General features: G+C 49.8%; 1 protein-coding gene and 1 long non-coding RNA gene across 2 annotated transcripts; one reads left to right on the top strand and one right to left on the bottom strand.

Annotated features, from left to right (window-relative positions):
* Window positions 1-733: 733 nt before the first annotated feature.
* On the top strand, window positions 734-7,804 carry LOC141574058 (uncharacterized). The gene is made up of 3 exons (XR_012500651.1): window positions 734-989; window positions 6,958-7,078; window positions 7,332-7,804. It is a non-coding gene; the product is annotated as an uncharacterized LOC141574058 (long non-coding RNA).
* Window positions 7,805-7,958: 154 nt separating this feature from the next.
* Window positions 7,959-12,700, bottom strand: LOC105071903 (serum basic protease inhibitor). Its single transcript, XM_010958680.3, has 3 exons — window positions 12,466-12,700; window positions 9,001-9,193; window positions 7,959-8,540 (listed from the first exon to the last, which is right to left on the bottom strand). Exons 1-3 carry the CDS (start codon window positions 12,563-12,565, stop codon window positions 8,522-8,524), a joined length of 312 nt encoding a protein of 103 aa, XP_010956982.2. The 5' UTR covers window positions 12,566-12,700; the 3' UTR covers window positions 7,959-8,521.
* Window positions 12,701-14,909: the final 2,209 nt, after the last annotated feature.

Genomic DNA, 14,909 nt, shown 5'->3' on the forward strand with positions numbered 1-14,909 from the left:
TTCACTATCTGTGCGACCTCAGACAAATTATTTAGCTTCCATGGATATAGTTTCTCTTTGGAGAGAACAATGGAAACTACTGGTGTTTGGAGTCCCCGAGTCCACGCTCAGATTTAATTCGTAAAACGACTCACAGGACTCAGAAGTTGATACACTTACGTTAATAGCAAATGGATACAGAGTAAAATCAAAAAGGGGAAAAATGCATGGAGTGAAGACAGGAACACAGGCCCAGGTGTTGCCAGCACATGGGAATTGAATCATCACGTCATCCCTGTGGGGGTGGGAAGGGACTCGTGTTTATTTTAGCAAACGAAGTCTGGTCATATGCTACCAGCCTGTGATCATTTCAGAGAAGTAAGGTGAAGGCAGAGAATTAGGAAGAGGGCAGGTTAATGGGAAAGAATTCAGGGTTTTCTGAGATTCACCTCTTCCTGGACTTGGATCCTCTGCCACTTCCCCAAGGTGTGTGGGAAAAGCAGCTTTTCTCTTTGCCTGCTCCTCCGCCCCAGTGAGGCATCCTCCAGGCTCGCTGTCAAAGTGTGGTTCTGGGGACCATCTTACAGGAGTGGAAACTGGGGCTGGGGATGCAGCTGTAACAGGGGGTCTATAAAAATGTAGATTCTCAGGCTTCACCCAGACCTGGGGAGTCAGAATATGTATTTATTCCCACAAGATGCACAGGCAGACAGAAGTTTGAGAAGTGCCATTACTGAGCATTTGGCCCCAGCAGCAGAAGCAGGAAGCCTGGTTAGGTGGGGAGTTAAGCAATAAACAGGATTGACCCCGGCTCCTCCCTTCCCTCCTCATCGCCTGTTCCCACCCCTCAGTGGGGATGTGAAAAGCTCTGTCAGCCCCCAGCCCTCCTCAGAAGCCCTCCCACAAGGCCATGAAGATGAGCCGCCTCTGCCTCCCAGCAGCCCTCTTGGTCCTCCTGGGCACCCTGGTGCTCAGCGCCCAGCGGGGTGGAAGCCGCTCCCCTGCCCGTGGTAAGTCCCCGCTCCTGTCTCCTCTACAGGCGGGCGGGGAAGGAGGGCAAGTCCAGGGAAGGGAAGGGGCTGGGAGCTGGGGTGGGGGACTGCCAAGCCTCTCTGTGTTTCTTCTGGGCAGTTGGGCAGTTTTAACTGCAGAGACATTTCATGACTCTCAAAAGGAAATCATCATGTTTTCATCCTTAAAACAGATTATGCCACCTAACTCTACCAGATCAGGGACCTCATTTCTGAGACTCTCTGCTCCTGGTCTCTGCCTTGTCCTTGAACCTCAATGTAGTGTAATAGGAAGATCAGTATTTGATCCTTGTTCTGGTTCCTGGTCCAGACCACTCGAAACCCTTGGAATTTACTGTCTTTTGCATGGTAATGAGGTGGCTCTGTAAGAGGTCAGTAGACAGCTTCAGGATGGCACTGGTCTCCCGAAAAACCAATCAGGTGATTCTAGGGTTAGAACTTTCAACAACAACCCCCCCTCCCCCCTCTGCCACACACCCCTGCAGGGAGAGGGGCGGGTGATGAGACTAAGTTCAATCACCGATGGCCAATAGTTCAATCACTCTGCTGACCTACTGAAACCTCAATATAAACCCCTAAACACTGGGGTTTCAGAGAGCTTTTTGGGTGGTGAGCACATCGAGGTGCTGTGAGGGGATGTCTCGAGAAAGCAGAGAACTCTGACTGAGTTTTATCTTATATAATAAATGGGAACAGTATTTACTTACTTTACTATGCTTTCCTGAGTTCTGTGAGTTGTTTTAGTGAACTATTGAGTGTGGGAGGTGGGGTATGGAACCCCTGAATTCATAGCAAGTTGGTCAAAATGTTGGTGACCCTGGGGACTTCTGACTGGAGTTTGAAGTGAGGGCAGTTTTGGGGGGACTGAGCCCTCAGACTGTGCGGTCTGCGCTCACTCTTCCTCCCCTGCCCATGGACACTCATGTGGCTCCTTCCCTCCCTCCACTCGGAACCACCTGCCTTCCCTGGCTCCTCCGTGCCCTGGACCCTCCGTGATTGTCTATCGAGCGGTGACCACTGTCTGAAATGTATCTTGCTCGTCGTCATTGACTGTGTATTCCCCCAGCTCCAATGTCAGGTCCAAGAGAGCAGGGAGCTGTGCGATGGTCACTGCTGTGACCCAGAGCCTAGGACAGTGCCTGGCACACACCGTGGGCACTCAAATATGCCATGGCTACAGAGTCCTTCCTGGGTGCAGGCACTATTCCCAAATCTTTATCTTTCCATGGAGTCACCCTCTCGGGCCTCACTAGTGTCCAAAGATGGAGGTGCTGTTATTAGCACTGCCTTGTGCAGAGAAGTCAGGGGATGACAGAAGTGAAATGACTTGGCCACACACTATAGTAAGATGGCAGTTGCAAAACTGGAAGCTCTGGAGTCTGGTCTGAACTTTCCATCATCATATGTTCTGTCCCTAATCAACGTTTGCTGAACGAGTGACTGGATGACTCAGTGTAGACTCAACATGTTCACCTGCGTGCTCTATAGGCACCGTCGACTCAACTTTGACCAAACTGAATGCATCCCGCGTCCTGCAGGTGTGTCTCTCCTCCCTTCTCCCAGAAAGCTGACCACATCCTTGCTTCTTCCTTTTCCTCACCCCACTGAGCAATCTCTTAGCAAAGCCTGTTGGCTGTCCCTCCTCACTGTCTCCCCTGCAGCCGCTGCTCTCTGCTGAGTCCATTTCCCCTGGACAATTGTCATGACCCGACTGTCTCGGTCCTGCCCCTCCTCTCCATCCTCCACCAGGTTCTCCTAAGATGTCCAGGTCCTTCCTCTGGCCTCAGATGAAGCCCCAAACTCTGAGCTTGTCTTACAAGGCTCCTCAGGTCTGGTGCCTGCTTGTACACCCAGGACCATCTTGTCCCTTCTGCCCTCTCGTTCTCACACACCTTCTCCTCTTGTCTTCCTCTTCCATCTTGTGCTTTTCCATGTACCGAGGACACTCTCCCCACCTTGCTCTCAGTGACTCCTGCTCGCCCCTCAGGTTTCACTTCCTAGGGGCACCCCCCCATCCCGACTCCCACTACCCCTCCAGGTCCTCTGACGACTCTCCCATCGCGCTCTTCGCACTAACAGATAGCACTTTTCTCATTAATCACTTATTCCGTGTCTCACAGAATTTCCTGCTAGGAAATGCACTACAGGAGAGCAGAGGTTGTATCTGTCCTGAATATTTCAGATTCTCAGTAAATATATTGGTTGTTCACATTATCTGATGACTTATAAATTCACTTTCTACACACACATACAAAGTCTTAAAATGCAGGTACCACAGTTCAATTTTCCAGATTTCACAGGGGAGGGGCTGTGTGCGGGATCGGGGAGAGCGCGCACTTCCTCCTTCTGCCACCAGGGGGTAGGCAGTGCCTTCCTTAAAGATTCCTGATGGCTAAGGAACAGGTGACTGATTCCAGAGACCCAGGAGAAACCCCCACCTCCCCAGGCCGACTTTAGAGAGACCAGACGGTCAAATTAGGGGCAGGGTAGTATGGGCAACGGACTGGCCCTGGGTGAGACCTATCACGCAAGCAAGAGGGCTTTAGCTTTACACGGGGGAAGAAAGGGACCTAGTGGGACAAATAGACTTTAACCCTCCCTGGGTTCTGCAGCAACTTCCTGAGGACAGACTTCTAGAAGGTGACCCCACACAAAATACTGTTTGTTCCTTTCTCTACTGAAATAAACAACACATTTGAAAATCAGTCGAATAGAAAACAAACTTATGGTTACCAGAGAGGGGCAGAATGGAGGTGGAAGGGATAAATTGGGAGTTCGAGATCTGCAGATACTAACTACTATATACAAAATAGATAAACAACAAGTTTCTACTTTATAGCACAGGGAACAATAGTCAATATCTTGTCGTAACCTATAATGAAAAAGAATATGAAAACAAATGTATGTATGTATGTGTATGACTGAAACATTATGCTGTCCACCAGAAACTGACACAACATTGTAAACTGACTATACTTTAAAAAAAAAAAAAGAACAGAATAGATGGTCAAAAGTCAATAAAAATAAAACTGATCATGAAAAGCAGTCAAGATACAAGAAAACTAAAACTATATGTGTTTTTAGACAATTTGCTGTGGTCTGGGTGTTCAAAGCACTTTAGCACCATTATCAGTGTAGTCCTCGATAATATCCAAGTTCATGGATTTCTTAAGGCAGAAACTGTCACCCTGTTTTACCAAGAAGGACAGAAACTGTGATCCAGAGAGGTGAAGAAATTTATCCAAGATCACACAGCAACATCCAGAATTACTGAAGCCAAACTCTTCTAATTAACACCAAGTCCTTTTCCATTACACTGTAATAAATTAACAATTACTACTAATAATTAAAATATATTTATTAATATATTATGATTACTGTTATCAGAACTGCCATGCATTGAGGGGTTACTGTGCCAACACTTACACAAAGCATTTTACTAATAGCATATCATTTTAATTCTCACCATAATTCTATGAGAATGATAGGCAAAGAGAAAAGCAACTTCTGACTTCTGGGAACTGACCTGGTTCCACAGTGGGCCATATGTTCTCCTGCTGAACATAAACATTTCATAAAACTTCAACATCAGACAAGGCTATTCCAGTCCATGATGGATCAAGACAGAAAATGGACACACCATAATCATGTCTGAATATGGACAAAACCAGCTAAAATCTACAAGCCACCAAAATGACCAAGCATCCCCCAATCCTGCCTCATGGGAGTGACTGAGGCTTCTTTACCAAATACAGCTCTAATGTCTGTCTAGTCTTCCCTTCTTAGAGTTAAGATGCAGATGCCCAACCAGAGAACTGCCCCGTTTCCTGACAGCATCCATCCAGAGTAAAGCCAGCTTCCTGAAACTGTCCCCATAATCACCTAACACAAGCCCACTCCTATAAGTACTTTCTAACATCCTTTTAATGAGATGCCATGTGGTTCCCAGGGGGTGCGTTCGCCCTTGCTGCAGTGAGTAATAAACCAAACTGGTTCAACTAGGAAAAGGAGTGTTTCTGACGATCTATAACTGGAGACACTGACATGTACACACATTATCCTTATTTTATACATAAGGAAAGGGAAATGCAGAGATTTTGAGAGCTTTGCCCAAGACCACAAGGTAGAGGACAGAGCCAGCTCCACCTATTTTCTTGTTTATTTAAAGACCCTGCTGTGTGAGGTCTCCACCTCCAGTGCAGGGCACAAGCCCATTTCCTCTGCTCCTGCGCCTGGAAGTCGGAGGGTCAGTCGGGGACTGGAGCTCCAGTCCCAGAGGACGCCCTCCTCCTGCCCTAAGTCCCCAAATCTCAATCTTTGAAGGATTCTTAGTCTCTGGCCCTGGGTGTCACCTTACAGCCTTCACAGAGCACCCCTCCGGGCATGGGGTCCCTACACCCCACACAGAAGTGACCTAACCCTTGGCCTCAGAGCCCTCAATCATGAGGGGACCCCACACAGCTGAGCTTCCAGGAGCTTCCAGTGTCTAGGCGGAGGGTCCCCCCTCCTGCCACTGAGCCTCCACCTTCAGCACAGAGCCTCCCCACAAATGTCAGCCTTCAGGGGTCGCCCCACCTCCAGGACCCCACACCCGAAAAAGGTACAAGGGTCAAAAATTTTAGGCACCAGGGATCCCAAAAGTTTACTCTTCATGGGTCTCCCCACTTCCACGCCCGAGAAATCCTCAATTCTTTGTCCCCAGAGCTAAGCCTCTGCCCTGCTCGGTCCTGGTGCTCCTGGCTCTGCCCCTCGGGGTGCCAAGCCTTTCCCCGCCCCACTCACCTGTGATCTGGGCTGAGGCCTGGCAGCAGGCCAAGGAGGAGGCCAGTGGCTAGGGGACCAGGGAGGCAGGTAGGTAAGCTTCTTGCTTGGATGAGATGCTGGAGTGAGTGCTGCTCAGGTGGGCGTTTTAACTGTTGGCCTTGAGGGCAGATTGGGCCTGATTCAGCTTGAGAAGGGGGCTCAGCAGGAACCTGGAGCGGGCTGCCACCTCCTGTATTTTCACAATCCCCCAGGATCAGGTGTCGCTCTGGCCCCAGGGGGAACCAGGAACCTAAGCTGCTTTCAGGCAGGGCCCTTGTCCACTCCTCCCACCCCACATTCCTCCTGGGGCCTGAGGACAGAGCAGCAGCGGGCCACAGGCTCAGCACAGGGCTCCTGGGTTCCCATTCCAAGATTCAGGGGTCTCTTGTGAAAGTCTTACCCCAGTCCCATGCAAAGCTGTAAAGACAAGGTTTTGATGCCAGGTCTCCATCTCTCCAAGCCTTTGTTTTTTCCACTCCATCCTAAATATCGCCTAGGTACCTTCTCCATGACACAAAGAGGGCGCAGAGTTGGTGCCAAGAAAGAAATTAAAGGAGCCCTCAGCACTGGCCTTGGGGTGACAGGGTCTGGATTTGACTCCCACCTCCATCACCTCCCAGCTGAGGGACTTTGAATGAATCACTTCCCTTTTCTGACCTGCCATTTTGTCATCTACAAAGATCTGTGAGCGGCCCATAAATGTCCACCGTTACTACGGAGACTGATCAATATGTACTGAACCCCTAAAATCCAGGCTGGCAAATGGCAAAATACAGTCATGCAGGGAAGAGTGTCCTCAAGCAGCCTTCCTGCTCTAACTGTCTCAGGTGTGTGAGCTCCCGGAGATCTTTGCTGCTGGACATAGAGGGAGTTGGCTGCAGTGACCAGTGTGATGACAGGTGAGTAGGACTCGGTGACAGCAGGACATGCAGCGAGTGTCCCCACAGATGTGTCCTGGGGGAAATATGGCACCTGATGCCCAAAGAAAGTGAGCCCCCCATAGGAGGAGGTACAAAAACTGAGGCTGCTTAACTAGCTACCTTCTATGAAATTCTACCATTTATTTAATCAGAACCTTTCTCCACATTTTTTCCAACTCCTAATTCCTCCATGATTCAAATAGCCAAACACCTATGTCTTTCAGCTCTGATGGGTCTGTTCCTTAAAGATGGTAAAGGAGGCTCCCTGACTCTCCTCAGGAGCTGGGACTGGCAGAAGGGAGCAGGACACTCAGACTCTGGGGCCAGGACTCTCAGGACTCCAAGGTACTTTCCCCATCCCTCCTGGTAACTAATTTTCCCAAATTCTGTACCCAAGGGGCACCCAGGTTCATCTGTATTCAGGGTTGGGTGGACTTTGAGGGACAAGTTGGGGTCTCCTCATGATGCTCAAATAGCTAATTGGAGACAATACAGACTCTGACCTGGGAAATGGGTGGAAGTGGGACCCCTGTTCTCATCGCCACCTCTTTGTCCTGCCCCCAAAGCTCCTGTTTCTCCTCTTCTCTCTCCCTGATAGAATCCAACTCGCCCTTCCACACTCAGCTCACACGCTGCCTCTTTTGGGAAGCTGGACTTGACCTCCTCCGCTGAGAGTCAGGACCTCCACCTCGGCTCCCGCACCAGCTACATGACACCCTCATGCTTCCATTTCCTCCCTTAAAGGATTCTTAGGAGATTCAATGAAATCACACAGGCAGATCGCTAAACACAGAATCTGGCACGTAGCAGGTGCCCCCTAAATGGGTGGTTGATCTTCCTTAACTGGTTTAGGAAGTCCCCTGCCACCCCCACAGGATCTCAGGGAAGAGGTTCCTTGGGCAAGTGGATAAAGGAGCCTCATGCTCCTTCCCTCTCCTTCTGAGAGTCCAGAAAAACAACCTGCCCCCAGATTTGACCTGGTCCCAAAAGTAAAGAACAAAAGCATGTATGCTGAGGTGTCCAGGTTTTCCTGTAGGTTGGGGGGGCCACGAAGAGGTAGCTGGCGCTGTAAAGTGTTTGCTTCGTATACTTGGTAGGGCTCAGTCTGAAGGCAGGAAAAGGGGAGGTCCTGGCTGCTCTGCAGAAGAATGGAAAGTAACTCCATCTCCATGGACCCTATTAGCTAAGGTTCTTAGCTGCAAACAACAGAATCCACTCCAGTCAGTTTAATGAGAAATATTTCTATTTAAATATAAAGCAAGACTGTTTGAAGCAAAAGAAAGGAAAATACGTGATGTCATTGTTGGGGAAAGAAGCTTCTTTAGTGAGAAGACCTCTGCCACAAGTGATGCTGAGAAACGGATGCCAGAAGCTTCACCCTGGCCACCCACAAGGAGAGCCTTTAGGGTGGGCGGGGGGATGAGGATGCGGATGCAGTGAGAGCGAGGGGTAGGCACAAGCGTCTTGGTTTCAAGTCCCAAGCTCTGTGGTCCCTTGAGTGGTGAGGAGCTGTGCTCCTGTCTTCATCCTTCACTTCTTCAAACATTTATGGACGGTCTCCTCTGTGCCAGGAACTGGGCTAAGTGTTCGGGATAAAAGGATGATTTTCTCTCATGGTGCTGAGAGCCTACTGGATGAGACGGAGCTAAAGGAAGTAGACCCTTGGTGGGAAGGGAAGGGGCAGGGCTCTGCTGAGGAGGAAGGGGTTGAGAAGGGAGCAGAGGAAGCTGAACTGTTTCAGATGCAGCCACAGCCCAGCCCTGGTCGGCCTCCTCGGACTTCAGCACCTCAGGGGAAGATACGTCTTCTGCAAAAAGAAAAGAGTTTGCTGATTGACATCTCTGAAGCCCCGGTCCTTGGCACTGTACATCCTAACACATCCTAGACCTTCCCAGTAGTGAGCAACCACAGTCCTCCCAGGACTGGGATGACCAACAAGGAGGAAGTGAGTTCCCAAGCCTAGGTGGGGCGTTCAGAAGCACTGCAGACCTGCCCTGGAAGATGGCTGCCTCAGTGTTCCTGTCTGAGAAAGGAGAGCATGTGAGGAGGCTCAGATTCTGATGATGGGGTTTCTAGCAGTGACCTTCTGCCAGGCTGGCCTGTGGGGGATGTACTCAGTGTGTGGTTTCACAGGACACTGCTGCCACTTCTCTAGGGAGGCATCAAGGAGGAAGGTCCCTGTGCAAGTGTGAGGGGTGTGGGGCCCCCTGAGTGCCACCTCTTTCCCCAGCGCTTGCCCACCTACCCTGCCCTGCCCCCTGTCTTACCTCAGAGGCGTCACAGCACCACCGCAGGTCCTCATGCAGTCATCTTCACTCAGGAAGTTGTTCCTCCTCGCATCACAGCCGCCATATATGAAGGTCTGGCAGAGCCTGGTCATGGGGTTGTAGAAGTACCTGATCTTCCGGGCCTTGCAGCGACCCGTGTACGGAGGCTCCAAGCAGAACGCAGGCTGCAGGCCTGCAGGGGTGCAACAGGCTCTGGGTCAGTTACGAGGATGGCCATCACAAGGTCAACAAATGCAGTTACCAATTTTGGGGGGTTTTTGGCCATAGGGAATGAACGGTGGGAGTGAGGGGAACAGTCAAATTGAAAAGGCCATTTTACAGCCTCCTTTCTGGGACATTATTATTCATGTCTCTAGGTCTGACAATGATACAGTAATCATGTAAAAATTTAAATATCCTTTAAGAAGAATTTATGGATTAATTGGTATGTTGCCTTTGATTAGCTCCAAAAAACTCTAGCAAAGAAAAGGAGGGCGCAGGTGAGAACACATTCGCCATATGCTGATCATTATTGAAGCTGCATGAGGGATCCGTGGGTTTTATACTATTCTCTGCGCTTATGTGTATGGTAGGAAATTTCTACTGTCAATAAATAATGTGAAGGAATCATGCTGGAACTGAGGAAGGCGTGAAGGAAACATACCAGTGTGTTCACTTTGGTTACCTCATGAGGACAGTATAAATTGAATATTGACACCATAATGTTATTGTGGTTTATAATAAGAAATATATATTTGTTCTTCACCCTATTTCTGGCACTAAGATCCTTAAAACCTTGGTGTTTCTTAAGTGCTGAGAGCAATAAAGGTATTTTTCATTATGTGAAGTAGGTGAGTTTCAGACAGCCCCTAGTAACCCAAGAACGGGAGCTGATTACCAGGGGAAACCACTGCCAGATGAGAGGGTTGGCACTTTCATTCCCACCCTCCCTGGGGCCTTCCGCCCGCTTCCACAACCTCAGGGAGGGGAGAGGGGCTGGAGGTTGAACAATAGTCAATGGCTAATGATTTAATGAATCATGACTAGATAGTGAAGCGTCCATAGAAACCTCAATAGAGCAAGTCATTCATGTTACTCAGAAGAACTGGGATGGACCCAGGGAACAGCACAGGCACACACTGCAATGCTGCTCACCTGGGTCGCAGCAGTAGCCGGCTCCCTGGGCCTCTGTCTCTGCCCTTGACTCCCCCCTAGCGGCCATTCTCCACACTGCAGCTGCAGGGATCCTGTTACAGCTGGAGTCCTATCCCACTGCTCCCCTGCCCAAAGCCTCAGTGACTCCCCATCTTCCTGAGTCAAATTCTGATTCTTAGAAAGTCCAACAAGGCTCCTCCGGATACCCCCTTGGCCTCTCTGTCTCATAACCTTCCTCTCCCCTGCCCTCCCACCACTCAACTCCAGAATGTGGCCACCGGGTTGCTGCTCAAACACACCAAGCACTTTCTTCCTGCAGCCTCTGCTCAATACCTCCTTATCACCGAGGGTTTCCCTGACCATCTACAGAAAGCGCAGAGCCCCCTTTATCCCCATCACTCTCTACTTTCAAAAAACTCACGATGACCTGGCCAGTATGTCCCCCTTTTCCTAACGCCTGTCTCCCTCCTAGAAGTCAGGTTATTTTGCTATATTTTGTTCACAGCTGTTTCCCACACCAAGAACAAGTGCTTTGTAAGGACTTAATAAATATTTGTCAGGGGGATGAATCTCCTATTTCTTGCTCACACAAGGTGCACAGACATTGAACAGAGTGGATATAATTGAATTCCTGTTAGTGAAAAGTCTACTTGATAGTGGGCCACGCCTATTTATCAGTCTACCTCTAACATTCTGTATCCGGATAGGATAATAAAATAATAGTCAAAGAAGGGACAAGGGGAAGGGCCTTGAGACTTGACTAATATTCACCAGCCTGGGAAAAAAACAGCCTTGGCCCCACGAGCAAACTCACAGAAGCACTGCATTTCCTGCCCTCCCTGCAGTTACTCTGCTCAGCTGTCCCACGTCTTTCTGATTAATTTTAATAATGGAGGAATCATCATTCTTCGACACCTAAATATTTTTTCTTGGGCAAAGGCGGTAGGTAGAAATTTTTTTTTCAGAATTAACACATCTTGGTGGAAAATGGACAAAATTGGCCATGAAATGTGATTAAATTTAGGATTGGTAATCTTTTCAAAGACCCCACGTGAACATGTTGCCTCTGCTCAGGTGAAGGAACCCGCAGATGACCTGCCCCATGTCACACCGTGTGTGTAGTAGGGTCAGGACAAGGTATTATGTCACAATCCATTTGATAAATTACCTGATTCTACCAGTTATTCTTAAAATGCAAATAACTGGCAAGAGTTTCTGGGAACACTGTCCCACATTGTCCCCTGTCCCCAAGCTTCACCCAACCCACCAAATCACAGGGAAGAGTGAGTCTGGGTTCTTCCCTGACAAGATATATATGGTGGCTCTACCAACACCAACCAGTTCTCCAGACCAGCTGGGCATCCTGCTAGTCAGTTCACTTCTGATTCTAAATCTGTGGAGTTAGTGCGGATCCCACAGGCTGAGGGCTCAAGTCTGCCCTCAGTTCAAACCCCAGCTACATGGTCCAGAGTCACTCATGCTTGTGACCAATTGGCTAGAAATGGGAGGTGCCATGACCCTACCACCATGTTGAATAATTCAATAGAACATGTGGCAGAACTCAGGAAACCGCTTACTTACTCTTCCCACTTTATTATAAAGGATAAAACTCAGGGACAGCCAAACAGAGAAGATGTGTATGACAGGGGAGTGCTGAGGGGTGGGGAGCCTCCATGCCCTAGCAGAGCACACGCCCTCACAGCACCTCCATGTGTTCGCTGCCCCGAAAGCTCTCTGAACCACAATATTAATGGATTTTTATTGAGGTTTCACTGAATAGGCTAACTAATTGAAGCATTGGCCATTAGTGATTGATCTCAATCTCAGTACCCTCCCCTCTCCCCAGAGGTGTGGGGTTGTGGGGGGTTGGGGGGCTTGTGAGTGAGGAATTGAAAGCTCTAAGCCTCTAGGTGTGGAGAAAACGGAACACTTCTACACTGCTGGTGGAAATGTAGTTTGGTGCAGCCACTATGGAAAACAGTATGGAGATTCCTTAAAAAACTAAAAATAGATTTACCATATGATCCAGCAACCCCACTCCTAGGAATATACCCAGAGGCAGAGACCAGGAGCAGAGAGTCTCAGAGATGAGGTCCCTGATCTGATAGAGTTAGGTGGGATAATTTGTTTTAAGGATGAAAATATGATTTCCTTTTGAGAGTCATGAAATGTCTCTGCAGTTAAAACTGCCCAACTGCCCAGAAGAAACACAGAGAGGCTTGGCAGTCCCCCACCCCAGCTCCCAGCCCCTTCCCTGGACTTGCCCTCCTTCCCCGCCCGCCTGTAGAGGAGACAGGAGCGGGGACTTACCACGGGCAGGGGAGCGGCTTCCACCCCGTTGGGCGCTGAGCACCAGGGTGCCCAGGAGGACCAGGAGGGCTGCTGAGAGGCAGAGGCGGCTCATCTTCATGGCCTTGTGGGAGGGCTTCTGAGGAGGGCTGGGGGCTGACAGAGCTTTTCACATCCCCGCTGAGGGGTGGGAACAGGCGATGAGGAGGGAAGGGAGGAGCCAGGGTCAGTCCTGTTTATTGCTTAACTCCCCACCTAACCAGGCTTCCTGCTTCTGCTGCTGGGGCCAAATGCTCAGTAATGGCACTTCTCAAACTTCCGTCTGCCTGTGGATCTTGTGGCAATACAGGTTTTGAGTCCACAAGTGGAATCTTTGTCTGATTGCTTCACTCCGAGAGCATCCCAGTACCAGGAGCAGTCCACGGCACCTGGTAGATTCTCAGGGGAAATCTGTTGAGTGGATGAGAGTAAATCAATGGACAGATAAGGGAACAGCAGTGTGGTCTCTCAGGTCCTCCTTTTCAACCTCCTGCAAGTGTTATCATACCTGGCATCAATGCACTTCACATCCCCCACCCCATCCCTGAACACACATGTGACACAGGACACCTTCCTGCAACCACTGAGGCTGCATTGAAACTGGCTGGACAAGAGCTCTGTACCAGGCACTGGTCCAGGCAGAAGCTGAGCTGGGGGTAAGCGATGTCCACCTGGGGCACAAACTGTGCTTTTCTGGGTAGAAAAAGGAGTAAGGCGCATGGGCAGAAGGGAAGCAGGGAGATGAACACATCACACGACAACCTCCCACCTCCTCCCCACCTGGTTTCACAAGCAGGAGAGCTGCATGTCTGAGTAGGTCTCAGAGGGTTGGACTGGATCTCAGGGGAGCTTGGAAGATCACCTGCAACCCCTGCCCCCACTGTTCTCTCCACCAGTGGTATTGGGATCATAGGACCTCAGTTTGGGCACCAACTCTGCCTTTTTTAACCTATTCCCCTGGACTTAAAATCCCCAGAGACCCAGTGTCTTCAGATGTCACATGAGATCAGTGCTGCCCTATCATAAGGTTCTTGCGAAAGCAATGGAGGCAACATACACGTAGATCTTCTCCCTGCGAAGTCCAAGCCCTCTGTAATAACAATAGCAGTGAATAATTACAGCCATTAACACTTAGCTCCTTCTACGTGCCAGGCATTATCCTAAGCACTTAGCATGTATTAACTCATCCAGTCTTTACAGTTACCCTAAAAGAAAGGGAAAAGGACCGTTACCATTACCCCATGTTGCAGATGAGGAAACTGAAGCCTGAGAGATGAAGCAATTTATCTAAGCTCATTACAGGGTAGAGAGAGGCTTTGAACCCAGGAATCTGCTGCTTCGTATACTGTAAAGTGCAGTGCATGTGTGAGGAGTTCCACACCCACAGTCTCTTCACTCACTCCTGTTTACTCACTCCCAGTAACAACCACGTAGCACCAAGACCCTGCATCACTCATCCACCGCAGACAAGCATCCTTCTCTAACACACACACACACACGCACCTCACACTGCAGAGATGTGCCAATTACAATGCTCTTTGTGTAAATCCATAACTCCTTTAATCTCCACATCAAATCTCTCGGGATATTTCTATCCCAGTCCTACCACAGAGGAGGAAAATGAGGCCTAGTGAGGTGAAGGCATCACTGAACATCACACTGCTGATCAGGAGTAAAACCAAGACCTGAGCCCAGCTTTCCAATGTCCACACACACACACACACACACACACCCCACACACAGACTATGTTCCACTTTCTGGGCCAATGAGAAGGGAGCAGGGCTCCATTCCCAGAAGCCCTGGGAGCAAGCCCAACCAAATGTCAAACAGGCACAGAACTGGGTGATGAGCTGCACAGGACACGGGTGCTGCCCTCCTGGCACACAGACATCGTGTCCCTTGAGAAGGGCAAGAGCGCTCAATGCTGAGCTGCCCCAGGACAGCAGGGTATCGGGGGCAGGTTACTGACAGAACAAGCCACTGTGTATGGAGGGTCTTCTCTCTCCTAAGGCATTTCATGTGTGTGATTTCATTTAGCCTCGTGTCGATCCTACCACATCTGAGATTCTATCCCATTTTGCCAGAGAGAAAGCAGAGAGGTAAAGCGACTTGCTCAGGACCCACAGCTAGGATTCGAGTTCAGGAGGCCACCTGGCCCTGTCCCTCTTCCTGCCTCAGTCTGTCCATCTCAGACCAGGGAACATCAGAGACTCCCCGGAAGAGCAGAGACTCCTCTCTCTCCCTCCTCCTCTCTCATCTGTCTGTCTGCCTCCTGCTTTCCCTCCCAGTGTCCACCTCTGCTTCTGGTCCTCCTCTGTCTGGTCCAGGTTAGAGGCCTCCAGACCCGGAAGCTGCCCCTGATGGACCCGTACTCCCTCCATCCCCACCTCCTTACTTGTTAGTGTCTCAGGTCTCTTTCACCCTC

This window comes from Camelus bactrianus, chromosome 19 (assembly GCF_048773025.1).
Source record: "Camelus bactrianus isolate YW-2024 breed Bactrian camel chromosome 19, ASM4877302v1, whole genome shotgun sequence".
NCBI classification, from domain to species: Eukaryota; Metazoa; Chordata; class Mammalia; order Artiodactyla; family Camelidae; genus Camelus; species Camelus bactrianus.